The 27,118-nt window shown below is 39.6% G+C and overlaps 1 protein-coding gene, 32 non-coding genes and 1 pseudogene across 33 annotated transcripts in view; 33 read left to right on the top strand and 1 right to left on the bottom strand.

Annotated features, from left to right (window-relative positions):
- Window positions 1-805: 805 nt before the first annotated feature.
- On the top strand, window positions 806-924 carry LOC138201763 (5S ribosomal RNA). Its single transcript, XR_011178561.1, has one exon. It is a non-coding gene; the product is annotated as a 5S ribosomal RNA (ribosomal RNA).
- Window positions 925-1,597: 673 nt separating this feature from the next.
- LOC138201760 (5S ribosomal RNA) lies at window positions 1,598-1,716 on the top strand. Its single transcript, XR_011178558.1, has one exon. It is a non-coding gene; the product is annotated as a 5S ribosomal RNA (ribosomal RNA).
- Window positions 1,717-2,389: 673 nt separating this feature from the next.
- LOC138201712 (5S ribosomal RNA) lies at window positions 2,390-2,508 on the top strand. Its single transcript, XR_011178514.1, has one exon. It is a non-coding gene; the product is annotated as a 5S ribosomal RNA (ribosomal RNA).
- Window positions 2,509-3,319: 811 nt separating this feature from the next.
- LOC138201735 (5S ribosomal RNA) lies at window positions 3,320-3,438 on the top strand. The gene has a single exon (XR_011178536.1). It is a non-coding gene; the product is annotated as a 5S ribosomal RNA (ribosomal RNA).
- Window positions 3,439-4,042: 604 nt separating this feature from the next.
- LOC138201748 (5S ribosomal RNA) lies at window positions 4,043-4,161 on the top strand. The gene has a single exon (XR_011178548.1). It is a non-coding gene; the product is annotated as a 5S ribosomal RNA (ribosomal RNA).
- Window positions 4,162-4,765: 604 nt separating this feature from the next.
- LOC138201736 (5S ribosomal RNA) lies at window positions 4,766-4,884 on the top strand. Its single transcript, XR_011178537.1, has one exon. It is a non-coding gene; the product is annotated as a 5S ribosomal RNA (ribosomal RNA).
- Window positions 4,885-5,557: 673 nt separating this feature from the next.
- LOC138201724 (5S ribosomal RNA) lies at window positions 5,558-5,676 on the top strand. Its single transcript, XR_011178526.1, has one exon. It is a non-coding gene; the product is annotated as a 5S ribosomal RNA (ribosomal RNA).
- Window positions 5,677-6,348: 672 nt separating this feature from the next.
- LOC138201713 (5S ribosomal RNA) lies at window positions 6,349-6,467 on the top strand. Its single transcript, XR_011178515.1, has one exon. It is a non-coding gene; the product is annotated as a 5S ribosomal RNA (ribosomal RNA).
- Window positions 6,468-7,072: 605 nt separating this feature from the next.
- LOC138201734 (5S ribosomal RNA) lies at window positions 7,073-7,191 on the top strand. Its single transcript, XR_011178535.1, has one exon. It is a non-coding gene; the product is annotated as a 5S ribosomal RNA (ribosomal RNA).
- Window positions 7,192-7,795: 604 nt separating this feature from the next.
- LOC138201701 (5S ribosomal RNA) lies at window positions 7,796-7,914 on the top strand. Its single transcript, XR_011178504.1, has one exon. It is a non-coding gene; the product is annotated as a 5S ribosomal RNA (ribosomal RNA).
- Window positions 7,915-8,586: 672 nt separating this feature from the next.
- On the top strand, window positions 8,587-8,705 carry LOC138201804 (5S ribosomal RNA). The gene has a single exon (XR_011178602.1). It is a non-coding gene; the product is annotated as a 5S ribosomal RNA (ribosomal RNA).
- Window positions 8,706-9,310: 605 nt separating this feature from the next.
- Window positions 9,311-9,429, top strand: LOC138201733 (5S ribosomal RNA). The gene has a single exon (XR_011178534.1). It is a non-coding gene; the product is annotated as a 5S ribosomal RNA (ribosomal RNA).
- A 604-nt stretch (window positions 9,430-10,033) lies between these two features.
- On the top strand, window positions 10,034-10,152 carry LOC138201793 (5S ribosomal RNA). Its single transcript, XR_011178591.1, has one exon. It is a non-coding gene; the product is annotated as a 5S ribosomal RNA (ribosomal RNA).
- A 604-nt stretch (window positions 10,153-10,756) lies between these two features.
- LOC138201755 (5S ribosomal RNA) lies at window positions 10,757-10,875 on the top strand. Its single transcript, XR_011178555.1, has one exon. It is a non-coding gene; the product is annotated as a 5S ribosomal RNA (ribosomal RNA).
- Window positions 10,876-11,480: 605 nt separating this feature from the next.
- On the top strand, window positions 11,481-11,599 carry LOC138201732 (5S ribosomal RNA). The gene has a single exon (XR_011178533.1). It is a non-coding gene; the product is annotated as a 5S ribosomal RNA (ribosomal RNA).
- A 604-nt stretch (window positions 11,600-12,203) lies between these two features.
- LOC138201731 (5S ribosomal RNA) lies at window positions 12,204-12,322 on the top strand. The gene has a single exon (XR_011178532.1). It is a non-coding gene; the product is annotated as a 5S ribosomal RNA (ribosomal RNA).
- Window positions 12,323-12,789: 467 nt separating this feature from the next.
- Window positions 12,790-12,908, top strand: LOC138201758 (5S ribosomal RNA). The gene has a single exon (XR_011178557.1). It is a non-coding gene; the product is annotated as a 5S ribosomal RNA (ribosomal RNA).
- Window positions 12,909-13,512: 604 nt separating this feature from the next.
- LOC138201711 (5S ribosomal RNA) lies at window positions 13,513-13,631 on the top strand. Its single transcript, XR_011178513.1, has one exon. It is a non-coding gene; the product is annotated as a 5S ribosomal RNA (ribosomal RNA).
- Window positions 13,632-14,305: 674 nt separating this feature from the next.
- Window positions 14,306-14,424, top strand: LOC138201759 (5S ribosomal RNA; annotated as a pseudogene).
- A 604-nt stretch (window positions 14,425-15,028) lies between these two features.
- On the top strand, window positions 15,029-15,147 carry LOC138201753 (5S ribosomal RNA). The gene has a single exon (XR_011178553.1). It is a non-coding gene; the product is annotated as a 5S ribosomal RNA (ribosomal RNA).
- Window positions 15,148-15,752: 605 nt separating this feature from the next.
- Window positions 15,753-15,871, top strand: LOC138201730 (5S ribosomal RNA). Its single transcript, XR_011178531.1, has one exon. It is a non-coding gene; the product is annotated as a 5S ribosomal RNA (ribosomal RNA).
- Window positions 15,872-16,475: 604 nt separating this feature from the next.
- On the top strand, window positions 16,476-16,594 carry LOC138201729 (5S ribosomal RNA). The gene has a single exon (XR_011178530.1). It is a non-coding gene; the product is annotated as a 5S ribosomal RNA (ribosomal RNA).
- A 673-nt stretch (window positions 16,595-17,267) lies between these two features.
- LOC138201754 (5S ribosomal RNA) lies at window positions 17,268-17,386 on the top strand. The gene has a single exon (XR_011178554.1). It is a non-coding gene; the product is annotated as a 5S ribosomal RNA (ribosomal RNA).
- Window positions 17,387-17,991: 605 nt separating this feature from the next.
- LOC138201756 (5S ribosomal RNA) lies at window positions 17,992-18,110 on the top strand. The gene has a single exon (XR_011178556.1). It is a non-coding gene; the product is annotated as a 5S ribosomal RNA (ribosomal RNA).
- A 604-nt stretch (window positions 18,111-18,714) lies between these two features.
- On the top strand, window positions 18,715-18,833 carry LOC138201728 (5S ribosomal RNA). Its single transcript, XR_011178529.1, has one exon. It is a non-coding gene; the product is annotated as a 5S ribosomal RNA (ribosomal RNA).
- A 604-nt stretch (window positions 18,834-19,437) lies between these two features.
- Window positions 19,438-19,556, top strand: LOC138201727 (5S ribosomal RNA). The gene has a single exon (XR_011178528.1). It is a non-coding gene; the product is annotated as a 5S ribosomal RNA (ribosomal RNA).
- Window positions 19,557-20,160: 604 nt separating this feature from the next.
- Window positions 20,161-20,279, top strand: LOC138201726 (5S ribosomal RNA). The gene has a single exon (XR_011178527.1). It is a non-coding gene; the product is annotated as a 5S ribosomal RNA (ribosomal RNA).
- Window positions 20,280-20,883: 604 nt separating this feature from the next.
- Window positions 20,884-21,002, top strand: LOC138201723 (5S ribosomal RNA). Its single transcript, XR_011178525.1, has one exon. It is a non-coding gene; the product is annotated as a 5S ribosomal RNA (ribosomal RNA).
- Window positions 21,003-21,606: 604 nt separating this feature from the next.
- LOC138201722 (5S ribosomal RNA) lies at window positions 21,607-21,725 on the top strand. The gene has a single exon (XR_011178524.1). It is a non-coding gene; the product is annotated as a 5S ribosomal RNA (ribosomal RNA).
- A 604-nt stretch (window positions 21,726-22,329) lies between these two features.
- LOC138201721 (5S ribosomal RNA) lies at window positions 22,330-22,448 on the top strand. The gene has a single exon (XR_011178523.1). It is a non-coding gene; the product is annotated as a 5S ribosomal RNA (ribosomal RNA).
- Window positions 22,449-23,052: 604 nt separating this feature from the next.
- LOC138201781 (5S ribosomal RNA) lies at window positions 23,053-23,171 on the top strand. Its single transcript, XR_011178580.1, has one exon. It is a non-coding gene; the product is annotated as a 5S ribosomal RNA (ribosomal RNA).
- A 604-nt stretch (window positions 23,172-23,775) lies between these two features.
- LOC138201720 (5S ribosomal RNA) lies at window positions 23,776-23,894 on the top strand. The gene has a single exon (XR_011178522.1). It is a non-coding gene; the product is annotated as a 5S ribosomal RNA (ribosomal RNA).
- A 535-nt stretch (window positions 23,895-24,429) lies between these two features.
- On the top strand, window positions 24,430-24,548 carry LOC138201719 (5S ribosomal RNA). The gene has a single exon (XR_011178521.1). It is a non-coding gene; the product is annotated as a 5S ribosomal RNA (ribosomal RNA).
- Window positions 24,549-26,930: 2,382 nt separating this feature from the next.
- The window catches only part of LOC138201661 (voltage-dependent T-type calcium channel subunit alpha-1I-like), a 13,377-nt gene continuing 13,189 nt past the window's right edge, over window positions 26,931-27,118 (bottom strand). Inside the window, exon 31 of the mRNA XM_069155277.1 lies at window positions 26,931-26,981. Coding sequence (XP_069011378.1) covers window positions 26,931-26,981 — 51 coding nt within the window. The remainder of the gene's footprint in view (window positions 26,982-27,118) is intronic.

Raw genomic sequence — 27,118 nt, 5'->3', positions numbered from 1 at the left:
AAGACGTTTCACAAACACAGCAGTCAACAACTATGACAGTTTCATCAGGTTGTCTTCTGCTACAACATCACATTCTCTGCTGTGACGTCATCACATTCTTTTATGTGACATCATCAGGTTCTCTTCTGCTACAACATCACATTCTCTGCTGTGACATCATCACATTCTTTTATGTGACTTCATCATGGTCGCTTCTGCTACAACATCACACTCTCTGCTGTGACATCATCACGTTCTTTTATGTGACATCATCAGGTTCGCTTCTGCTACAACATCACATTCTCTGCTGTGACGTCATCACATTCTTTTATGTGACATCATCAGGTTCTCTTCTGCTACAACATCACACTGTCTGCTGTGACATCATCGCATTCTTTTATGTGACATCATCAGGTTCGCTTCTGCTATAACATCACATTCTCTGCTGTGACATCATCACATTCTTTTATGTGACTTCATCATGGTCGCTTCTGCTACAACATCACACTCTCTGCTGTGACATCATCACGTTCTTTTATGTGACATCATCAGGTTGTCTTCTATAACCACATTTTGGTGTATTTTTGATCAAATATTAAATAATATCAGAATTTCTTTGTTTTTTGTTCAGGATGTTTTTGTTTCAGTGTTATGTTCCTATAGGTTCCTCCGAAATGAACATGTTTTCAGTAATTTGATATGTTTTTGAAATGACTATCGAGTATCTGAAGATACAGAAGGGTAAAAACAGATGTAAGATCCAGCCTGAAGAAAAGTTGTCTGTGTTTTGGCGTCTTTAAAAAGGTCCTTACAGCCTGTGATTGTCGCTTACGGCCATACCACTCTGAACACGCCCGATCTCGTCTGATCTCGGAAGCTAAGCAGGGTCGGGCCTGGTTAGTACTTGGATGGGAGACCGCCTGGGAATACCAGGTGCTGTAAGCATTTTATTTTCACAATCTGTCAAAGATTTTATCTTATTTCCTCAGCAGGGGGCGCCACTCATTATTTACAAGAGTAAGACGTTTCACAAACACAGCAGTCAACACCTATGACAGTTTCATCAGGTTGTCTTCTGCTACAACATCACATTCTCTGCTGTGACGTCATCACATTCTTTTATGTGACATCATCAGGTTCTCTTCTGCTACAACATCACACTGTCTGCTGTGACATTATCGCATTCTTTTATGTGACATCATCAGGTTCGCTTCTGCTACAACATCACATTCTCTGCTGTGACATCATCACATTCTTTTATGTGACTTCATCATGGTCGCTTCTGCTACAACATCACACTCTCTGCTGTGACATCATCACGTTCTTTTATGTGACATCATCAGGTTGTCTTCTATAACCACATTTTGGTGTATTTTTGATCAAATATTAAATAATATCAGAATTTCTTTCTTTTTTTACGAAGGATTTCTTTGTTTCAGTGTTATGTTCCTATAGGTTCCTCCGAAATGAACATGTTTTCAGTAATTTGATATGTTTTTGAAATGACTATCGAGTATCTGAAGATACAGAAGGGTAAAAACAGATGTAAGATCCAGCCTGAAGAAAAGTTGTCTGTGTTTTGGCGTCTTTAAAAAGGTCCTTACAGCCTGTGATTGTCGCTTACGGCCATACCACTCTGAACACGCCCGATCTCGTCTGATCTCGGAAGCTAAGCAGGGTCGGGCCTGGTTAGTACTTGGATGGGAGACCGCCTGGGAATACCAGGTGCTGTAAGCATTTTATTTTCACAATCTGTCAAAGATTTTATCTTATTTCCTCAGCAGGGGGCGCCACTCATTATTTACAAGAGTAAGACGTTTCACAAACACAGCAGTCAACACCTATGACAGTTTCATCAGGTTGTCTTCTGCTACAACATCACATTCTCTGCTGTGACGTCATCACATTCTTTTATGTGACATCATCAGGTTCTCTTCTGCTACAACATCACACTGTCTGCTGTGACATTATCGCATTCTTTTATGTGACATCATCAGGTTCGCTTCTGCTACAACATCACATTCTCTGCTGTGACATCATCACATTCTTTTATGTGACTTCATCATGGTCGCTTCTGCTACAACATCACACTCTCTGCTGTGACATCATCACGTTCTTTTATGTGACATCATCAGGTTGTCTTCTATAACCACATTTTGGTGTATTTTTGATCAAATATTAAATAATATCAGAATTTCTTTCTTTTTTTACGAAGGATTTCTTTGTTTCAGTGTTATGTTCCTATAGGTTCCTCCGAAATGAACATGTTTTCAGTAATTTGATATGTTTTTGAAATGACTATCGAGTATCTGAAGATACAGAAGGATAAAAACAGATGTAAGATCCAGCCTGAAGAAAAGTTGTCTGTGTTTTGGTGTCTTTAAAAAGGTCCTTACAGCCTGTGATTGTCGCTTACGGCCATACCACTCTGAACACGCCCGATCTCGTCTGATCTCGGAAGCTAAGCAGGGTCGGGCCTGGTTAGTACTTGGATGGGAGACCGCCTGGGAATAGCAGGTGCTGTAAGCATTTTATTTTCACAATCTGTCAAAGATTTTATCTTATTTCCTCAGCAGGGGGCGCCACTCATTATTTACAAGAGCAAGACGTTTCACAAACACAGCAGTCAACACCTATGACAGTTTCATCAGGTTGTCTTCTGCTACAACATCACATTCTCTGCTGTGACGTCATCACATTCTTTTATGTGACATCATCAGGTTCTCTTCTGCTACAACATCACACTGTCTGCTGTGACATCATCGCATTCTTTTATGTGACATCATCAGGTTCGCTTCTGCTACAACATCACATTCTCTGCTGTGACATCATCACATTCTTTTATGTGACTTCATCAGGTTCGCTTCTGCTACAACATCACATTCTCTGCTGTGACATCATCACATTCTTTTATGTGACATCATCAGGGTCGCTTCTGCTACAACATCACATTCTCTGCTATGACATCATCACATTCTTTTATCTGACATCATCATGATCGCTTCTGCTACAATGTCACACTCTCTGCTGTGATATCATCACGTTCTTTTATGTGACATCATCAGGTTGTCTTCTATAACCACATTTTGGTGTATTTTTGATCAAATATTAAATAATATCAGAATTTCTTTGTTTTTTTATTCAGGATGTTTTTGTTTCAGTGTTATGTTCCTATAGGTTCCTCCAAAATGAACATGTTTTCAGTAATTTGATATGTTTTTGAAATGACTATCGAGTATCTGAAGATACAGAAGGATAAAAACAGATGTAAGATCCAGCCTGAAGAAAAGTTGTCTGTGTTTTGGCGTCTTTAAAAAGGTCCTTACAGCCTGTGATTGTCGCTTACGGCCATACCACTCTGAACACGCCCGATCTCGTCTGATCTCGGAAGCTTAGCAGGGTCGGGCCTGGTTAGTACTTGGATGGGAGACCGCCTGGGAATACCAGGTGCTGTAAGCATTTTATTTTCACAATCTGTCAAAGATTTTATCTTATTTCCTCAGCAGGGGGCGCCACTCATTATTTACAAGAGCAAGACGTTTCACAAACACAGCAGTCAACAACTATGACAGTTTCATCAGGTTGTCTTCTGCTACAACATCACATTCTCTGCTGTGACGTCATCACATTCTTTTATGTGACATCATCAGGTTCTCTTCTGCTACAACATCACATTCTCTGCTGTGACATCATCACATTCTTTTATCTGACATCATCCTGGTCGCTTCTGCTACAACGTCACACTCTCTGCTGTGACATCATCACGTTCTTTTATGTGACATCATCAGGTTGTCTTCTATAACCACATTTTGGTGTATTTTTGATCAAATATTAAATAATATCAGAATTTCTTTCTTTTTTTACGAAGGATGTTTTTGTTTCAGTGTTATGTTCCTATAGGTTCCTCCAAAATGAACATGTTTTCAGTAATTTGATATGTTTTTGAAATGACTATCGAGTATCTGAAGATACAGAAGGATAAAAACAGATGTAAGATCCAGCCTGAAGAAAAGTTGTCTGTGTTTTGGCGTCTTTAAAAAGGTCCTTACAGCCTGTGATTGTCGCTTACGGCCATACCACTCTGAACACGCCCGATCTCGTCTGATCTCGGAAGCTAAGCAGGGTCGGGCCTGGTTAGTACTTGGATGGGAGACCGCCTGGGAATACCAGGTGCTGTAAGCATTTTATTTTCACAATCTGTCAAAGATTTTATCTTATTTCCTCAGCAGGGGGCGCCACTCATTATTTACAAGAGTAAGACGTTTCACAAACACAGCAGTCAACAACTATGACAGTTTCATCAGGTTGTCTTCTGCTACAACATCACATTCTCTGCTGTGACGTCATCACATTCTTTTATGTGACATCATCAGGTTCTCTTCTGCTACAACATCACATTCTCTGCTGTGACATCATCACATTCTTTTATCTGACATCATCCTGGTCGCTTCTGCTACAACGTCACACTCTCTGCTGTGACATCATCACGTTCTTTTATGTGACATCATCAGGTTTTCTTCTATAACCACATTTTGGTGTATTTTTGATCAAATATTAAATAATATCAGAATTTCTTTCTTTTTTTACGAAGGATTTCTTTGTTTCAGTGTTATGTTCCTATAGGTTCCTCCGAAATGAACATGTTTTCAGTAATTTGATATGTTTTTGAAATGACTATCGAGTATCTGAAGATACAGAAGGGTAAAAACAGATGTAAGATCCAGCCTGAAGAAAAGTTGTCTGTGTTTTGGCGTCTTTAAAAAGGTCCTTACAGCCTGTGATTGTCGCTTACGGCCATACCACTCTGAACACGCCCGATCTCGTCTGATCTCGGAAGCTAAGCAGGGTCGGGCCTGGTTAGTACTTGGATGGGAGACCGCCTGGGAATACCAGGTGCTGTAAGCATTTTATTTTCACAATCTGTCAAAGATTTTATCTTATTTCCTCAGCAGGGGGCGCCACTCATTATTTACAAGAGTAAGACGTTTCACAAACACAGCAGTCAACACCTATGACAGTTTCATCAGGTTGTCTTCTGCTACAACATCACATTCTCTGCTGTGACGTCATCACATTCTTTTATGTGACATCATCAGGTTCTCTTCTGCTACAACATCACACTGTCTGCTGTGACATTATCGCATTCTTTTATGTGACATCATCAGGTTCGCTTCTGCTACAACATCACATTCTCTGCTGTGACATCATCACATTCTTTTATGTGACTTCATCATGGTCGCTTCTGCTACAACATCACACTCTCTGCTGTGACATCATCACGTTCTTTTATGTGACATCATCAGGTTGTCTTCTATAACCACATTTTGGTGTATTTTTGATCAAATATTAAATAATATCAGAATTTCTTTCTTTTTTTACGAAGGATTTCTTTGTTTCAGTGTTATGTTCCTATAGGTTCCTCCGAAATGAACATGTTTTCAGTAATTTGATATGTTTTTGAAATGACTATCGAGTATCTGAAGATACAGAAGGATAAAAACAGATGTAAGATCCAGCCTGAAGAAAAGTTGTCTGTGTTTTGGTGTCTTTAAAAAGGTCCTTACAGCCTGTGATTGTCGCTTACGGCCATACCACTCTGAACACGCCCGATCTCGTCTGATCTCGGAAGCTAAGCAGGGTCGGGCCTGGTTAGTACTTGGATGGGAGACCGCCTGGGAATACCAGGTGCTGTAAGCATTTTATTTTCACAATCTGTCAAAGATTTTATCTTATTTCCTCAGCAGGGGGCGCCACTCATTATTTACAAGAGCAAGACGTTTCACAAACACAGCAGTCAACACCTATGACAGTTTCATCAGGTTGTCTTCTGCTACAACATCACATTCTCTGCTGTGACGTCATCACATTCTTTTATGTGACATCATCAGGTTCTCTTCTGCTACAACATCACACTGTCTGCTGTGACATCATCGCATTCTTTTATGTGACATCATCAGGTTCGCTTCTGCTACAACATCACATTCTCTGCTGTGACATCATCACATTCTTTTATGTGACTTCATCATGGTCGCTTCTGCTACAACATCACACTCTCTGCTGTGACATCATCACGTTCTTTTATGTGACATCATCAGGTTGTCTTCTATAACCACATTTTGGTGTATTTTTGATCAAATATTAAATAATATCAGAATTTCTTTGTTTTTTATTCAGGATGTTTTTGTTTCAGTGTTATGTTCCTATAGGTTCCTCCGAAATGAACATGTTTTCAGTAATTTGATATGTTTTTGAAATGACTATCGAGTATCTGAAGATACAGAAGGGTAAAAACAGATGTAAGATCCAGCCTGAAGAAAAGTTGTCTGTGTTTTGGCGTCTTTAAAAAGGTCCTTACAGCCTGTGATTGTCGCTTACGGCCATACCACTCTGAACACGCCCGATCTCGTCTGATCTCGGAAGCTAAGCAGGGTCGGGCCTGGTTAGTACTTGGATGGGAGACCGCCTGGGAATACCAGGTGCTGTAAGCATTTTATTTTCACAATCTGTCAAAGATTTTATCTTATTTCCTCAGCAGGGGGCGCCACTCATTATTTACAAGAGCAAGACGTTTCACAAACACAGCAGTCAACAACTATTAACAGTTTCATCAGGTTGTCTTCTGCTACAACATCACATTCTCTGCTGTGACGTCATCACATTCTTTTATGTGACATCATCAGGGTCGCTTCTGCTACAACATCACATTCTCTGCTATGACATCATCACATTCTTTTATCTGACATCATCATGATCGCTTCTGCTACAATGTCACACTCTCTGCTGTGATATCATCACGTTCTTTTATGTGACATCATCAGGTTGTCTTCTATAACCACATTTTGGTGTATTTTTGATCAAATATTAAATAATATCAGAATTTCTTTGTTTTTTTATTCAGGATGTTTTTGTTTCAGTGTTATGTTCCTATAGGTTCCTCCAAAATGAACATGTTTTCAGTAATTTGATATGTTTTTGAAATGACTATCGAGTATCTGAAGATACAGAAGGATAAAAACAGATGTAAGATCCAGCCTGAAGAAAAGTTGTCTGTGTTTTGGCGTCTTTAAAAAGGTCCTTACAGCCTGTGATTGTCGCTTACGGCCATACCACTCTGAACACGCCCGATCTCGTCTGATCTCGGAAGCTTAGCAGGGTCGGGCCTGGTTAGTACTTGGATGGGAGACCGCCTGGGAATACCAGGTGCTGTAAGCATTTTATTTTCACAATCTGTCAAAGATTTTATCTTATTTCCTCAGCAGGGGGCGCCACTCATTATTTACAAGAGCAAGACGTTTCACAAACACAGCAGTCAACAACTATGACAGTTTCATCAGGTTGTCTTCTGCTACAACATCACATTCTCTGCTGTGACGTCATCACATTCTTTTATGTGACATCATCAGGTTCTCTTCTGCTACAACATCACATTCTCTGCTGTGACATCATCACATTCTTTTATCTGACATCATCCTGGTCGCTTCTGCTACAACGTCACACTCTCTGCTGTGACATCATCACGTTCTTTTATGTGACATCATCAGGTTGTCTTCTATAACCACATTTTGGTGTATTTTTGATCAAATATTAAATAATATCAGAATTTCTTTCTTTTTTTACGAAGGATGTTTTTGTTTCAGTGTTATGTTCCTATAGGTTCCTCCAAAATGAACATGTTTTCAGTAATTTGATATGTTTTTGAAATGACTATCGAGTATCTGAAGATACAGAAGGATAAAAACAGATGTAAGATCCAGCCTGAAGAAAAGTTGTCTGTGTTTTGGCGTCTTTAAAAAGGTCCTTACAGCCTGTGATTGTCGCTTACGGCCATACCACTCTGAACACGCCCGATCTCGTCTGATCTCGGAAGCTAAGCAGGGTCGGGCCTGGTTAGTACTTGGATGGGAGACCGCCTGGGAATACCAGGTGCTGTAAGCATTTTATTTTCACAATCTGTCAAAGATTTTATCTTATTTCCTCAGCAGGGGGCGCCACTCATTATTTACAAGAGCAAGACGTTTCACAAACACAGCAGTCAACACCTATGACAGTTTCATCAGGTTGTCTTCTGCTACAACATCACATTCTCTGCTGTGACGTCATCACATTCTTTTATGTGACATCATCAGGTTCTCTTCTGCTACAACATCACACTGTCTGCTGTGACATCATCGCATTCTTTTATGTGACATCATCAGGTTCGCTTCTGCTACAACATCACATTCTCTGCTGTGACATCATCACATTCTTTTATGTGACTTCATCATGGTCGCTTCTGCTACAACATCACACTCTCTGCTGTGACATCATCACGTTCTTTTATGTGACATCATCAGGTTGTCTTCTATAACCACATTTTGGTGTATTTTTGATCAAATATTAAATAATATCAGAATTTCTTTGTTTTTTATTCAGGATGTTTTTGTTTCAGTGTTATGTTCCTATAGGTTCCTCCGAAATGAACATGTTTTCAGTAATTTGATATGTTTTTGAAATGACTATCGAGTATCTGAAGATACAGAAGGGTAAAAACAGATGTAAGATCCAGCCTGAAGAAAAGTTGTCTGTGTTTTGGCGTCTTTAAAAAGGTCCTTACAGCCTGTGATTGTCGCTTACGGCCATACCACTCTGAACACGCCCGATCTCGTCTGATCTCGGAAGCTAAGCAGGGTCGGGCCTGGTTAGTACTTGGATGGGAGACCGCCTGGGAATACCAGGTGCTGTAAGCATTTTATTTTCACAATCTGTCAAAGATTTTATCTTATTTCCTCAGCAGGGGGCGCCACTCATTATTTACAAGAGCAAGACGTTTCACAAACACAGCAGTCAACAACTATTAACAGTTTCATCAGGTTGTCTTCTGCTACAACATCACATTCTCTGCTGTGACGTCATCACATTCTTTTATGTGACATCATCAGGGTCGCTTCTGCTACAACATCACATTCTCTGCTATGACATCATCACATTCTTTTATCTGACATCATCATGATCGCTTCTGCTACAATGTCACACTCTCTGCTGTGATATCATCACGTTCTTTTATGTGACATCATCAGGTTGTCTTCTATAACCACATTTTGGTGTATTTTTGATCAAATATTAAATAATATCAGAATTTCTTTGTTTTTTTATTCAGGATGTTTTTGTTTCAGTGTTATGTTCCTATAGGTTCCTCCAAAATGAACATGTTTTCAGTAATTTGATATGTTTTTGAAATGACTATCGAGTATCTGAAGATACAGAAGGATAAAAACAGATGTAAGATCCAGCCTGAAGAAAAGTTGTCTGTGTTTTGGCGTCTTTAAAAAGGTCCTTACAGCCTGTGATTGTCGCTTACGGCCATACCACTCTGAACACGCCCGATCTCGTCTGATCTCGGAAGCTTAGCAGGGTCGGGCCTGGTTAGTACTTGGATGGGAGACCGCCTGGGAATACCAGGTGCTGTAAGCATTTTATTTTCACAATCTGTCAAAGATTTTATCTTATTTCCTCAGCAGGGGGCGCCACTCATTATTTACAAGAGCAAGACGTTTCACAAACACAGCAGTCAACAACTATGACAGTTTCATCAGGTTGTCTTCTGCTACAACATCACATTCTCTGCTGTGACGTCATCACATTCTTTTATGTGACATCATCAGGTTCTCTTCTGCTACAACATCACATTCTCTGCTGTGACATCATCACATTCTTTTATCTGACATCATCCTGGTCGCTTCTGCTACAACGTCACACTCTCTGCTGTGACATCATCACGTTCTTTTATGTGACATCATCAGGTTGTCTTCTATAACCACATTTTGGTGTATTTTTGATCAAATATTAAATAATATCAGAATTTCTTTCTTTTTTTACGAAGGATGTTTTTGTTTCAGTGTTATGTTCCTATAGGTTCCTCCAAAATGAACATGTTTTCAGTAATTTGATATGTTTTTGAAATGACTATCGAGTATCTGAAGATACAGAAGGATAAAAACAGATGTAAGATCCAGCCTGAAGAAAAGTTGTCTGTGTTTTGGCGTCTTTAAAAAGGTCCTTACAGCCTGTGATTGTCGCTTACGGCCATACCACTCTGAACACGCCCGATCTCGTCTGATCTCGGAAGCTAAGCAGGGTCGGGCCTGGTTAGTACTTGGATGGGAGACCGCCTGGGAATACCAGGTGCTGTAAGCATTTTATTTTCACAATCTGTCAAAGATTTTATCTTATTTCCTCAGCAGGGGGCGCCACTCATTATTTACAAGAGTAAGACGTTTCACAAACACAGCAGTCAACAACTATGACAGTTTCATCAGGTTGTCTTCTGCTACAACATCACATTCTCTGCTGTGACGTCATCACATTCTTTTATGTGACATCATCAGGTTCTCTTCTGCTACAACATCACATTCTCTGCTGTGACATCATCACATTCTTTTATCTGACATCATCCTGGTCGCTTCTGCTACAACGTCACACTCTCTGCTGTGACATCATCACGTTCTTTTATGTGACATCATCAGGTTTTCTTCTATAACCACATTTTGGTGTATTTTTGATCAAATATTAAATAATATCAGAATTTCTTTCTTTTTTTACGAAGGATTTCTTTGTTTCAGTGTTATGTTCCTATAGGTTCCTCCGAAATGAACATGTTTTCAGTAATTTGATATGTTTTTGAAATGACTATCGAGTATCTGAAGATACAGAAGGATAAAAACAGATGTAAGATCCAGCCTGAAGAAAAGTTGTCTGTGTTTTGGCGTCTTTAAAAAGGTCCTTACATCCTGTGATTGTCGCTTACGGCCATACCACTCTGAACACGCCCGATCTCGTCTGATCTCGGAAGCTTAGCAGGTTCGGGCCTGGTTAGTACTTGGATGGGAGACCGCCTGGGAATACCAGGTGCTGTAAGCATTTTATTTTCACAATCTGTCAAAGATTTTATCTTATTTCCTCAGCAGGGGGCGCCACTCATTATTTACAAGAGCAAGACGTTTCACAAACACAGCAGTCAACAACTATTAACAGTTTCATCAGGTTGTCTTCTGCTACAACATCACATTCTCTGCTGTGACGTCATCACATTCTTTTATGTGACATCATCAGGGTCGCTTCTGCTACAACATCACATTCTCTGCTATGACATCATCACATTCTTTTATCTGACATCATCATGATCGCTTCTCCTACAATGTCACACTCTCTGCTGTGACATCATCACGTTCTTTTATGTGACATCATCAGGTTGTCTTCTATAACCACATTTTGGTGTATTTTTGATCAAATATTAAATAATATCAGAATTTCTTTGTTTTTTTATTCAGGATGTTTTTGTTTCAGTGTTATGTTCCTATAGGTTCCTCCAAAATGAACATGTTTTCAGTAATTTGATATGTTTTTGAAATGACTATCGAGTATCTGAAGATACAGAAGGATAAAAACAGATGTAAGATCCAGCCTGAAGAAAAGTTGTCTGTGTTTTGGCGTCTTTAAAAAGGTCCTTACAGCCTGTGATTGTCGCTTACGGCCATACCACTCTGAACACGCCCGATCTCGTCTGATCTCGGAAGCTTAGCAGGGTCGGGCCTGGTTAGTACTTGGATGGGAGACCGCCTGGGAATACCAGGTGCTGTAAGCATTTTATTTTCACAATCTGTCAAAGATTTTATCTTATTTCCTCAGCAGGGGGCGCCACTCATTATTTACAAGAGCAAGACGTTTCACAAACACAGCAGTCAACAACTATGACAGTTTCATCAGGTTGTCTTCTGCTACAACATCACATTCTCTGCTGTGACGTCATCACATTCTTTTATGTGACATCATCAGGTTCTCTTCTGCTACAACATCACATTCTCTGCTGTGACATCATCACATTCTTTTATCTGACATCATCCTGGTCGCTTCTGCTACAACATCACACTCTCTGCTGTGACATCATCACGTTCTTTTATGTGACATCATCAGGTTGTCTTCTATAACCACATTTTGGTGTATTTTTGATCAAATATTAAATAATATCAGAATTTCTTTCTTTTTTTACGAAGGATTTCTTTGTTTCAGTGTTATGTTCCTATAGGTTCCTCCAAAATGAACATGTTTTCAGTAATTTGATATGTTTTTGAAATGACTATCGAGTATCTGAAGACACAGAAGGATAAAAACAGATGTAAGATCCAGCCTGAAGAAAAGTTGTCTGTGTTTTGGCGTCTTTAAAAAGGTCCTTACATCCTGTGATTGTCGCTTACGGCCATACCACTCTGAACACGCCCGATCTCGTCTGATCTCGGAAGCTTAGCAGGGTCGGGCCTGGTTAGTACTTGGATGGGAGACCGCCTGGGAATACCAGGTGCTGTAAGCATTTTATTTTCACAATCTGTCAAAGATTTTATCTTATTTCCTCAGCAGGGGGCGCCACTCATTATTTACAAGAGCAAGACGTTTCACAAACACAGCAGTCAACAACTATGACAGTTTCATCAGGTTGTCTTCTGCTACAACATCACACTCTCTGCTGTGACATCATCACGTTCTTTTATGTGACATCATCAGGTTGTCTTCTATAACCACATTTTGGTGTATTTATGATCAAATATTAAATAATATCAGAATTTCTTTGTTTTTTTTAAGAAGGATTTCTTTGTTTCAGTGTTATGTTCCTATAGGTTCCTCCAAAATGAACATGTTTTCAGTAATTTGATATGTTTTTGAAATGACTATCGAGTATCTGAAGATACAGAAGGATAAAAACAGATGTAAGATCCAGCCTGAAGAAAAGTTGTCTGTGTTTTGGCGTCTTTAAAAAGGTCCTTACAGCCTGTGATTGTCGCTTACGGCCATACCACTCTGAACACGCCCGATCTTGTCTGATCGCGGAAGGTAAGCAGGGTCGGGCCTGGTTAGTACTTGGATGGGAGACCGCCTGGGAATACCAGGTGCTGTAAGCATTTTATTTTCACAATCTGTCAAAGATTTTATCTTATTTCCTCAACAGGGGGCGCCACTCATTATTTACAAGAGCAAGCCGTTTCACAAACACAGCAGTCAACAACTATGACAGTTTCATCAGGTTGTCTTCTGCTACAACATCACATTCTCTGCTGTGACGTCATCACATTCTTTTATGTGACATCATCAGGTTCTCTTCTGCTACAACATCACATTCTCTGCTGTGACATCATCACATTCTTTTATCTGACATCATCCTGGTCGCTTCTGCTACAACATCACACTCTCTGCTGTGACATCATCACGTTCTTTTATGTGACATCATCAGGTTGTCTTCTATAACCACATTTTGGTGTATTTTTGATCAAATATTAAATAATATCAGAATTTCTTTGTTTTTTTATTCAGGATGTTTTTGTTTCAGTGTTATGTTCCTATAGGTTCCTCCAAAATGAACATGTTTTCAGTAATTTGATATGTTTTTGAAATGACTATCGAGTATCTGAAGATACAGAAGGATAAAAACAGATGTAAGATCCAGCCTGAAGAAAAGTTGTCTGTGTTTTGGCGTCTTTAAAAAGGTCCTTACAGCCTGTGATTGTCGCTTACGGCCATACCACTCTGAACACGCCCGATCTCGTCTGATCTCGGAAACTAAGCAGAGTCGGGCCTGGTTAGTACTTGGATGGGAGACCGCCTGGGAATACCAGGTGCTGTAAGCATTTTATTTTCACAATCTGTCAAAGATTTTATCTTATTTCCTCAGCAGGGGGCGCCACTCATTATTTACAAGAGCAAGACGTTTCACAAACACAGCAGTCAACAACTATTAACAGTTTCATCAGGTTGTCTTCTGCTACAACATCACATTCTCTGCTGTGACGTCATCACATTCTTTTATGTGACATCATCAGGGTCGCTTCTGCTACAACATCACATTCTCTGCTGTGACGTCATCACATTCTTTTATGTGACATCATCAGGGTCGCTTCTGCTACAACATCACATTCTCTGCTGTGACATCATCACATTCTTTTATCTGACATCATCCTGGTCGCTTCTGCTACAACGTCACTCTCTCTGCTGTGACATCATCACGTTCTTTTATGTGACATCATCAGGTTGTCTTCTATAACCACATTTTGGTGTATTTTTGATCAAATATTAAATAATATCAGAATTTCTTTCTTTTTTTACAAAGGATTTCTTTGTTTCAGTGTTATGTTCCTATAGGTTCCTCCAAAATGAACATATTTTCAGTAATTTGATATGTTTTTGAAATGACTATCGAGTATCTGAAGATACAGAAGGATAAAAACAGATGTAAGATCCAGCCTGAAGAAAAGTTGTCTGTGTTTTGGCGTCTTTAAAAAGGTCCTTACTGCCTGTGATTGTCGCTTATGGCCATACCACTCTGAACACGCCCGATCTCGTCTGATCTCGGAAACTAAGCAGGGTCGGGCATGGTTAGTACTTGGATGGGAGAACGCCTGGGAATACAAGGTGCTGTAAGCATTTTATTTTCACAATCTGTCAAAGATTTTATCTTATTTCCTGAGCAGGGGGCGCCACTCATTATTTACAAGAGCAAGACGTTTCACAAACACAGCAGTCAACACCTATGACAGTTTCATCAGGTTGTCTTCTGCTACAACATCACATTCTCTGCTGTGACGTCATCACATTCTTTTATGTGACATCATCAGGGTCGCTTCTGCTACAACATCACATTCTCTGCTGTGACATCATCACATTCTTTTATGTGACTTCATCATGGTCGCTTCTGCTACAACATCACACTCTCTGCTGTGACATCATCACGTTCTTTTATGTGACATCATCAGGTTGTCTTCTATAACCAGATTTTGGTGTATTTTTGATCAAATATTAAATAATATCAGAATTTCTTTGTTTTTTTACGAAGGATTTCTTTGTTTCAGTGTTATGTTCCTATAGGTTCCTCCAAAATGAACATGTTTTCAGTAATTTGACATGTTTTTGAAATGACTATCGAGTATCTGAAGACACAGAAGGATAAAAACAGATGTAAGATCCAGCCTGAAGAAAAGTTGTCTGTGTTTTGGCGTCTTTAAAAAGGTCCTTACATCCTGTGATTGTCGCTTACGGCCATACCAGTCTGAACACGCCCGATCTCGTCTGATCTCGGAAGCTTAGCAGGTTCGGGCCTGGTTAGTACTTGGATGGGAGACCGCCTGGGAATACCAGGTGCTGTAAGCATTTTATTTTCACAATCTGTCAAAGATTTTATCTTATTTCCTCAGCAGGGGGCGCCACTCATTATTTACAAGAGCAAGACGTTTCACAAACACAGCAGTCAACAACTATTAACAGTTTCATCAGGTTGTCTTCTGCTACAACATCACATTCTCTGCTGTGACGTCATCACATTCTTTTATGTGACATCATCAGGGTCGCTTCTGCTACAACATCACATTCTCTGCTATGACATCATCACATTCTTTTATCTGACATCATCATGATCGCTTCTGCTACAATGTCACACTCTCTGCTGTGACATCATCACGTTCTTTTATGTGACATCATCAGGTTGTCTTCTATAACCACATTTTGGTGTATTTTTGATCAAATATTAAATAATATCAGAATTTCTTTGTTTTTTTATTCAGGATGTTTTTGTTTCAGTGTTATGTTCCTATAGGTTCCTCCAAAATGAACATGTTTTCAGTAATTTGATATGTTTTTGAAATGACTATCGAGTATCTGAAGATACAGAAGGATAAAAACAGATGTAAGATCCAGCCTGAAGAAAAGTTGTCTGTGTTTTGGCGTCTTTAAAAAGGTCCTTACATCCTGTGATTGTCGCTTACGGCCATACCACTCTGAACACGCCCGATCTCGTCTGATCTCGGAAGCTTAGCAGGGTCGGGCCTGGTTAGTACTTGGATGGGAGACCGCCTGGGAATACCAGGTGCTGTAAGCATTTTATTTTCACAATCTGTCAAAGATTTTATCTTATTTCCTCAGCAGGGGGCGCCACTCATTATTTACAAGAGCAAGACGTTTCACAAACACAGCAGTCAACAACTATGACAGTTTCATCAGGTTGTCTTCTGCTACAACATCACATTCTCTGCTGTGACGTCATCACATTCTTTTATGTGACATCATCAGGTTCTCTTCTGCTACAACATCACATTCTCTGCTGTGACATCATCACATTCTTTTATCTGACATCATCCTGGTCGCTTCTGCTACAACGTCACACTCTCTGCTGTGACATCATCACGTTCTTTTATGTGACATCATCAGGTTGTCTTCTATAACCACATTTTGGTGTATTTTTGATCAAATATTAAATAATATCAGAATTTCTTTCTTTTTTTACGAAGGATGTTTTTGTTTCAGTGTTATGTTGCTATAGGTTCCTCCAAAATGAACATGTTTTCAGTAATTTGATATGTTTTTGAAATGACTATCGAGTATCTGAAGATACAGAAGGATAAAAACAGATGTAAGATCCAGCCTGAAGAAAAGTTGTCTGTGTTTTGGCGTCTTTAAAAAGGTCCTTACAGCCTGTGATTGTCGCTTACGGCCATACCACTCTGAACACGCCCGATCTCGTCTGATCTCGGAAGCTTAGCAGGGTCGGGCCTGGTTAGTACTTGGATGGGAGACCGCCTGGGAATACCAGGTGCTGTAAGCATTTTATTTTCACAATCTGTCAAAGATTTTATCTTATTTCCTCAGCAGGGGGCGCCACTCATTATTTACAAGAGCAAGACGTTTCACAAACACAGCAGTCAACAACTATGACAGTTTCATCAGGTTGTCTTCTGCTACAACATCACATTCTCTGCTGTGACGTCATCACATTCTTTTATGTGACATCATCAGGTTCTCTTCTGCTACAACATCACATTCTCTGCTGTGACATCATCACATTCTTTTATCTGACATCATCAGGGTCGCTTCTGCTACAACATCACATTCTCTGCTGTGACATCATCACATTCTTTTATGTGACTTCATCATGGTCGCTTCTGCTACAACATCACACTCTCTGCTGTGACATCATCACGTTCTTTTATGTGACATCATCAGGTTGTCTTCTATAACCACATTTTGGTGTATTTTTGATCAAATATTAAATAATATCAGAATTTCTTTCTTTTTTTACGAAGGATTTCTTTGTTTCAGTGTTATGTTCCTATAGGTTCCTCCAAAATGAACATGTTTTCAGTAATTTGATATGTTTTTGAAATGACTATCGAGTATCTGAAGACACAGAAGGATAAAAACAGATGTAAGATCCAGCCTGAAGAAAAGTTGTCTGTGTTTTGGCGTCTTTAAAAAGGTCCTTACATCCTGTGATTGTCGCTTACGGCCATACCACTCTGAACACGCCCGATCTCGTCTGATCTCGGAAGCTTAGCAGGTTCGGGCCTGGTTAGTACTTGGATGGGAGACCGCCTGGGAATACCAGGTGCTGTAAGCATTTTATTTTCACAATCTGTCAAAGATTTTATCTTATTTCCTCAGCAGGGGGCGCCACTCATTATTTACAAGAGCAAGACGTTTCACAAACACAGCAGTCAACAACTATTAACAGTTTCATCAGGTTGTCTTCTGCTACAACATCACATTCTCTGCTGTGACGTCATCACATTCTTTTATGTGACATCATCAGGGTCGCTTCTGCTACAACATCACATTCTCTGCTATGACATCATCACATTCTTTTATCTGACATCATCATGATCGCTTCTGCTACAATGTCACACTCTCTGCTGTGACATCATCACGTTCTTTTATGTGACATCATCAGGTTGTCTTCTATAACCACATTTTGGTGTATTTTTGATCAAATATTAAATAATATCAGAATTTCTTTGTTTTTTTATTCAGGATGTTTTTGTTTCAGTGTTATGTTCCTATAGGTTCCTCCAAAATGAACATGTTTTCAGTAATTTGATATGTTTTTGAAATGACTATCGAGTATCTGAAGATACAGAAGGATAAAAACAGATGTAAGATCCAGGCTGAAGAAAAGTTGTCTGTGTTTTGGCGTCTTTAAAAAGGTCCTTACAGCCTGTGATTGTCGCTTACGGCCATACCACTCTGAACACGCCCGATCTCGTCTGATCTCGGAATCTTAGCAGGGTCGGGCCTGGTTAGTACTTGGATGGGAGACCGCCTGGGAATACCAGGTGCTGTAAGCATTTTATTTTCACAATCTGTCAAAGATTTTATCTTATTTCCTCAGCAGGGGGCGCCACTCATTATTTACAAGAGCAAGACGTTTCACAAACACAGCAGTCAACAACTATGACAGTTTCATCAGGTTGTCTTCTGCTACAACATCACATTCTCTGCTGTGACGTCATCACATTCTTTTATGTGACATCATCAGGTTCTCTTCTGCTACAACATCACATTCTCTGCTGTGACATCATCACATTCTTTTATCTGACATCATCCTGGTCGCTTCTGCTACAACGTCACACTCTCTGCTGTGACATCATCACGTTCTTTTATGTGACATCATCAGGTTGTCTTCTATAACCACATTTTGGTGTATTTTTGATCAAATTTTAAATAATATCAGAATTTCTTTCTTTTTTTACGAAGGATTTCTTTGTTTCAGTGTTATGTTCCTATAGGTTCCTCCAAAATGAACATGTTTTCAGTAATTTGATATGTTTTTGAAATGACTATCGAGTATCTGAAGACACAGAAGGATAAAAACAGATGTAAGATCCAGCCTGAAGAAAAGTTGTCTGTGTTTTGGCGTCTTTAAAAAGGTCCTTACATCCTGTGATTGTCGCTTACGGCCATACCACTCTGAACACGCCCGATCTCGTCTGATCTCGGAAGCTTAGCAGGGTCGGGCCTGGTTAGTACTTGGATGGGAGACCGCCTGGGAATACCAGGTGCTGTAAGCATTTTATTTTCACAATCTGTCAAAGAGTTTATCTTATTTCCTCAGCAGGGGGCGCCACTCATTATTTACAAGAGCAAGACGTTTCACAAACACAGCAGTCAACAACTATGACAGTTTCATCAGGTTGTCTTCTGCTACAACATCACATTCTCTGCTGTGACGTCATCACATTCTTTTATGTGACATCATCAGGGTCGCTTCTGCTACAACATCACATTCTCTGCTGTGACGTCATCACATTCTTTTATGTGACATCATCCTGGTCGCTTCTGCTACAACATCACACTCTCTGCTGTGACATCATCACGTTCTTTTATGTGACATCATCAGGTTGTCTTCTATAACCACATTTTGGTGTATTTTTGATCAAATATTAAATAATATCAGAATTTCTTTCTTTTTTTACGAAGGATTTCTTTGTTTCAGTGTTATGTTCCTATAGGTTCCTCCAAAATGAACATGTTTTCAGTAATTTGATATGTTTTTGAAATGACTATCGAGTATCTGAAGATACAGAAGGATAAAAACAGATGTAAGATCCAGCCTGAAGAAAAGTTGTCTGTGTTTTGGCGTCTTTAAAAAGGTCCTTACAGCCTGTGATTGTCGCTTACGGCCATACCACTCTGAACACGCCCGATCTCGTCTGATCTCGGAAGCTTAGCAGGGTCGGGCCTGGTTAGTACTTGGATGGGAGACCGCCTGGGAATACCAGGTGCTGTAAGCATTTTATTTTCACAATCTGTCAAAGATTTTATCTTATTTCCTCAGCAGGGGGCGCCACTCATTATTTACAAGAGCAAGCCGTTTCACAAACACAGCAGTCAACAACTATGACAGTTTCATCAGGTTGTCTTCTGCTACAACATCACATTCTCTGCTGTGACGTCATCACATTCTTTTATGTGACATCATCAGGTTCTCTTCTGCTACAACATCACATTCTCTGCTGTGACATCATCACATTCTTTTATCTGACATCATCCTGGTCGCTTCTGCTACAACGTCACACTCTCTGCTGTGACATCATCACGTTCTTTTATGTGACATCATCAGGTTGTCTTCTACAACCACATTTTGGTGTATTTTTGATCAAATATTAAATAATATCAGAATTTCTTTGTTTTTTTATTCAGGATGTTTTTGTTTCAGTGTTATGTTCCTATAGGTTCCTCCGAAATGAACATGTTTTCAGTAATTTGATATGTTTTTGAAATGACTATCGAGTATCTGAAGATACAGAAGGATAAAAACAGATGTAAGATCCAGCCTGAAGAAAAGTTGTCTGTGTTTTGGCGTTTTTAAAAAGGTCCTTACAGCCTGTGATTGTCGCTTACGGCCATACCACTCTGAACACGCCCGATCTCGTCTGATCTCGGAAGCTTAGCAGGGTCGGGCCTGGTTAGTACTTGGATGGGAGACCGCCTGGGAATACCAGGTGCTGTAAGCATTTTATTTTCACAATCTGTCAAAGATTTTATCTTATTTCCTCAGCAGGGGGCGCCACTCATTATTTACAAGAGCAAGACGTTTCACAAACACAGCAGTCAACAACTATGACAGTTTCATCAGGTTGTCTTCTGCTACAACATCACATTCTCTGCTGTGACGTCATCACATTCTTTTATGTGACATCATCAGGTTCTCTTCTGCTACAACATCACATTCTCTGCTGTGACATCATCACATTCTTTTATCTGACATCATCCTGGTCGCTTCTGCTACAACGTCACACTCTCTGCTGTGACATCATCACGTTCTTTTATGTGACATCATCAGGTTGTCTTCTATAACCACATTTTGGTGTATTTTTGATCAAATTTTAAATAATATCAGAATTTCTTTCTTTTTTTACGAAGGATTTCTTTGTTTCAGTGTTATGTTCCTATAGGTTCCTCCAAAATGAACATGTTTTCAGTAATTTGATATGTTTTTGAAATGACTATCGAGTATCTGAAGACACAGAAGGATAAAAACAGATGTAAGATCCAGCCTGAAGAAAAGTTGTCTGTGTTTTGGCGTCTTTAAAAAGGTCCTTACATCCTGTGATTGTCGCTTACGGCCATACCACTCTGAACACGCCCGATCTCGTCTGATCTCGGAAGCTTAGCAGGGTCGGGCCTGGTTAGTACTTGGATGGGAGACCGCCTGGGAATACCAGGTGCTGTAAGCATTTTATTTTCACAATCTGTCAAAGAGTTTATCTTATTTCCTCAGCAGGGGGCGCCACTCATTATTTACAAGAGCAAGACGTTTCACAAACACAGCAGTCAACAACTATGACAGTTTCATCAGGTTGTCTTCTGCTACAACATCACATTCTCTGCTGTGACGTCATCACATTCTTTTATGTGACATCATCAGGGTCGCTTCTGCTACAACATCACATTCTCTGCTGTGACGTCATCACATTCTTTTATGTGACATCATCCTGGTCGCTTCTGCTACAACATCACACTCTCTGCTGTGACATCATCACGTTCTTTTATGTGACATCATCAGGTTGTCTTCTATAACCACATTTTGGTGTATTTTTGATCAAATATTAAATAATATCAGAATTTCTTTCTTTTTTTACGAAGGATTTCTTTGTTTCAGTGTTATGTTCCTATAGGTTCCTCCAAAATGAACATGTTTTCAGTAATTTGATATGTTTTTGAAATGACTATCGAGTATCTGAAGATACAGAAGGATAAAAACAGATGTAAGATCCAGCCTGAAGAAAAGTTGTCTGTGTTTTGGCGTCTTTAAAAAGGTCCTTACAGCCTGTGATTGTCGCTTACGGCCATACCACTCTGAACACGCCCGATCTCGTCTGATCTCGGAAGCTTAGCAGGGTCGGGCCTGGTTAGTACTTGGATGGGAGACCGCCTGGGAATACCAGGTGCTGTAAGCATTTTATTTTCACAATCTGTCAAAGATTTTATCTTATTTCCTCAGCAGGGGGCGCCACTCATTATTTACAAGAGCAAGCCGTTTCACAAACACAGCAGTCAACAACTATGACAGTTTCATCAGGTTGTCTTCTGCTACAACATCACATTCTCTGCTGTGACGTCATCACATTCTTTTATGTGACATCATCAGGTTCTCTTCTGCTACAACATCACATTCTCTGCTGTGACATCATCACATTCTTTTATCTGACATCATCCTGGTCGCTTCTGCTACAACGTCACACTCTCTGCTGTGACATCATCACGTTCTTTTATGTGACATCATCAGGTTGTCTTCTACAACCACATTTTGGTGTATTTTTGATCAAATATTAAATAATATCAGAATTTCTTTGTTTTTTTATTCAGGATGTTTTTGTTTCAGTGTTATGTTCCTATAGGTTCCTCCGAAATGAACATGTTTTCAGTAATTTGATATGTTTTTGAAATGACTATCGAGTATCTGAAGATACAGAAGGATAAAAACAGATGTAAGATCCAGCCTGAAGAAAAGTTGTCTGTGTTTTGGCGTTTTTAAAAAGGTCCTTACAGCCTGTGATTGTCGCTTACGGCCATACCACTCTGAACACGCCCGATCTCGTCTGATCTCGGAAGCTTAGCAGGGTCGGGCCTGGTTAGTACTTGGATGGGAGACCGCCTGGGAATACCAGGTGCTGTAAGCATTTTATTTTCACAATCTGTCAAAGATTTTATCTTATTTCCTCAGCAGGGGGCGCCACTCATTATTTACAAGAGCAAGACGTTTCACAAACACAGCAGTCAACAACTATGACAGTTTCATCAGGTTGTCTTCTGCTACAACATCACATTCTCTGCTGTGACGTCATCACATTCTTTTATGTGACATCATCAGGTTCTCTTCTGCTACAACATCACATTCTCTGCTGTGACATCATCACATTCTTTTATCTGACATCATCCTGGTCGCTTCTGCTACAACGTCACACTCTCTGCTGTGACATCATCACGTTCTTTTATGTGACATCATCAGGTTGTCTTCTATAACCACATTTTGGTGTATTTTTGATCAAATTTTAAATAATATCAGAATTTCTTTCTTTTTTTACGAAGGATTTCTTTGTTTCAGTGTTATGTTCCTATAGGTTCCTCCAAAATGAACATGTTTTCAGTAATTTGATATGTTTTTGAAATGACTATCGAGTATCTGAAGACACAGAAGGATAAAAACAGATGTAAGATCCAGCCTGAAGAAAAGTTGTCTGTGTTTTGGCGTCTTTAAAAAGGTCCTTACATCCTGTGATTGTCGCTTACGGCCATACCACTCTGAACACGCCCGATCTCGTCTGATCTCGGAAGCTAAGCAGGGTCGGGCCTGGTTAGTACTTGGATGGGAGACCGCCTGGGAATACCAGGTGCTGTAAGCATTTTATTTTCACAATCTGTCAAAGAGTTTATCTTATTTCCTCAGCAGGGGGCGCCACTCATTATTTACAAGAGCAAGACGTTTCACAAACACAGCAGTCAACAACTATGACAGTTTCATCAGGTTGTCTTCTGCTACAACATCACATTCTCTGCTGTGACGTCATCACATTCTTTTATGTGACATCATCAGGGTCGCTTCTGCTACAACATCACATTCTCTGCTGTGACGTCATCACATTCTTTTATGTGACATCATCCTGGTCGCTTCTGCTACAACATCACACTCTCTGCTGTGACATCATCACGTTCTTTTATGTGACATCATCAGGTTGTCTTCTATAACCACATTTTGGTGTATTTTTGATCAAATATTAAATAATATCAGAATTTCTTTGTTTTTTTATTCAGGATGTTTTTGTTTCAGTGTTATGTTCCTATAGGTTCCTCCGAAATGAACATGTTTTCAGTAATTTGATATGTTTTTGAAATGACTATCGAGTATCTGAAGATACAGAAGGATAAAAACAGATGTAAGATCCAGCCTGAAGAAAAGTTGTCTGTGTTTTGGCGTTTTTAAAAAGGTCCTTACAGCCTGTGATTGTCGCTTACGGCCATACCACTCTGAACACGCCCGATCTCGTCTGATCTCGGAAGCTTAGCAGGGTCGGGCCTGGTTAGTACTTGGATGGGAGACCGCCTGGGAATACCAGGTGCTGTAAGCATTTTATTTTCACAATCTGTCAAAGATTTTATCTTATTTCCTCAGCAGGGGGCGCCACTCATTATTTACAAGAGCAAGACGTTTCACAAACACAGCAGTCAACAACTATGACAGTTTCATCAGGTTGTCTTCTGCTACAACATCACATTCTCTGCTGTGACGTCATCACATTCTTTTATGTGACATCATCAGGGTCGCTTCTGCTACAACATCACACTCTCTGCTGTGACATCATCACGTTCTTTTATGTGACATCATCAGGTTGTCTTCTATAACCACATTTTGGTGTATTTTTGATCAAATATTAAATAATATCAGAATTTCTTTCTTTTTTTACGAAGGATTTCTTTGTTTCAGTGTTATGTTCCTATAGGTTCCTCCGAAATGAACATGTTTTCAGTAATTTGATATGTTTTTGAAATGACTATCGAGTATCTGAAGACACAGAAGGATAAAAACAGATGTAAGATCCAGCCTGAAGAAAAGTTGTCTGTGTTTTGGCGTCTTTAAAAAGGTCCTTACAGCCTGTGATTGTCGCTTACGGCCATACCACTCTGAACACGCCCGATCTCGTCTGATCTCGGAAGCTTAGCAGGGTCGGGCCTGGTTAGTACTTGGATGGGAGACCGCCTGGGAATACCAGGTGCTGTAAGCATTTTATTTTCACAATCTGTCAAAGATTTTATCTTATTTCCTCAGCAGGGGGCGCCACTCATTATTTACAAGAGCAAGACGTTTCACAAACACAGCAGTCAACAACTATGACAGTTTCATCAGGTTGTCTTCTGCTACAACATCACATTCTCTGCTGTGACGTCATCACATTCTTTTATGTGACATCATCAGGTTCTCTTCTGCTACAACATCACATTCTCTGCTGTGACATCATCACATTCTTTTATGTGACATCATCATGGTCGCTTCTGCTACAACATCACACTCTCTGCTGTGACATCATCACGTTCTTTTATGTGACATCATCAGGTTGTCTTCTATAACCACATTTTGGTGCATTTTTGATCAAATATTAAATAATATCAGAATTTCTTTCTTTTTTAATTAAGGATTTTTTTTATTTCAGTGGTACGTGTCTGTAGGTTCCTCCAAAATAAACATGTTTTTAGTAACTTGCTGTCCTTTTTTCCCTGTGTGTGTGTGTGTGTGTGTGTGTGTGTGTGTGTGTGTGTGTGTGTGTACGTGTGCTTGTAGTTAATGGATGTATAAAAGAAGATCAGTTTCATCAGTAATTACAGCCAATGAAAATGTGGGACATGGTCTCAACATGTGGGACTCAAGAGCAGACACAGAGGCAAGGTTGACGCAATCTTTATTGTGGACAGAACAGTGTCGTGTGGTGTGGAGCGGTTGGGGCCAGTGTGTGAGTGTGGAGTGCAGGCCGTCCCAGTCTGGGGAGTCAGTGTCTGTGTGGTAGCAAGTCCAATGTCTCTGATACAAGGGAGCCGCGGAGGGCTTTCGGAGACCAGGTAGTTTTCCAGGTGTCAGGTGAGAGTGTGAGTGTTTGTTTGTGTGCGTGGAAAGTCATCTCTTTTTGTTTTCCAGAATTTTAAAAACAACCTTTTTTTTTTCATCTTGCATCACAGGCTGCTGTGTGTTACACGAGTTATGGTTCATGCAAATCGTTTTTCGTAGGCTAAATTGTTTTGGCTGGCCACATGCAAACTGCCCAGATCATGAAGTCAAAGTCTGTAATTGAACTCTTGGTCAGCCAGAGATTGATGTCTCTGCAGTGGAGTACTACTAGAGTGTGACTATGTCCTGCCATCACATGTTTTATTATGGATATAGTTCACATCCTGTTTAGTAACCATGGTGAAATTGGAAAACCACGAAGAGTTAGAGGGGGATACAAAATCTATCAGACTGCATTTTCAGACAGAAATTGGTTATGGTGATGTCCGACCATCATGTACTTTTTTTTAATTTCAACATTTTTTTATTTTATCTGAAAATACAGGCTGATAGAATTTGTATTCCCCTCTCACTTTTTGTAGGAAAGATGAAACAACTTCATATTCACCACGGTTGTTAGACATGATCTGAAGGACCTACAAAATAAAACAAGGGATGGTTGGGTATCATCTGTGCAGTACAGCTGGTTATAAGATGCTGTGTGCACACTTCCATATTAATAATCTAATGATTTCATATGTAATCATTTGTCAGTCAGAGGGACCAAACCAGCACTATAAATCCCAAATATGAAAATACTGGTAAATGTCTGAGTAGAAGAACGTTTGGTGAATGAAGTCCTTTTCATTTTTTTATCTGACACTTTCATAAATATGTTTGCAGGCCATCAGAGAAAATTGAAAACCAAAGCTGATCTGAAACGATATAAAATAATTTGTGAGTTCGTTTTTCGAAGTGCAGTCATTAGTTTGAGTCTTTCTGCCCGCCAGGTATTTAGTTTCTTCCCTGTGTAAATGTCTCCACCCACCAGAGATCCCGTCTCTCTGTCTCACTAAAAGGCTGCAGAACCTTCTGGAGATGTTCGACAACTCTGCTTCAAGTTTTCACCCCAGTGAGAAACAAAGCTGCAAATTTTGGACAATTTACAAAATGTTAACAATGTGGTTTGTAACTAACATCTACTGCACAGTGTGACTTCGACTCCTTGTTCCCACTTCACTTCCTGCCACATGTTCTACTGTATTACATGTGTTTATATCACTACTTACATTAAAACAACCCAATAAAGAAGGAACAAGTCAGTAATCAGGTTTGTTCGATATATTCAACCACATATCTCAAAACATTACAACACGAAGTGATAATTGGTAGTTAATAAATGTGTAAAACAAACAAGAGGAATAAAACATTGAGTAGAAACATTAAAGAAAACAACAAATTAAATCAATAAATCAAATAATAAAAATAAAAATAATAAAATTTAAAATTCAAATAAATCATACAGGAAAATGTCAACTCTGTACAGTAATATGTTGGACTGAAGACAAGAAGATCATCTCAGTAGTGTCTTCACTCCCTCGGAGCGGCCGGAGCTCAAACTGACGTTTCAGACTGCTCCATTTCCTCCAGGGGGAGGCGAGTGGTAGTGCGTTTTTTTCTGAGGTATCAAAACATTCAGTTACATTGGTATTGTAAGAACATGTTTTTAATTAGTTCCTATTATTAGCAGGTTTTGACAGTAAAGGGCTGATGAATCTCTTTCTAAGAACAACATCTGTACTGCAGATCATCCAG

The sequence above is a fragment of the Embiotoca jacksoni genome, unplaced genomic scaffold, assembly GCF_022577435.1.
Source record: "Embiotoca jacksoni isolate LCO1_2020_lvr unplaced genomic scaffold, fEmbJac1.0.p SCAF_2, whole genome shotgun sequence".
Taxonomy (NCBI): domain Eukaryota; kingdom Metazoa; phylum Chordata; class Actinopteri; family Embiotocidae; genus Embiotoca; species Embiotoca jacksoni.
The sequence above is the reverse complement of the archived record's forward strand: the minus strand, read 5'-3'. Positions and strand labels throughout refer to the sequence as shown.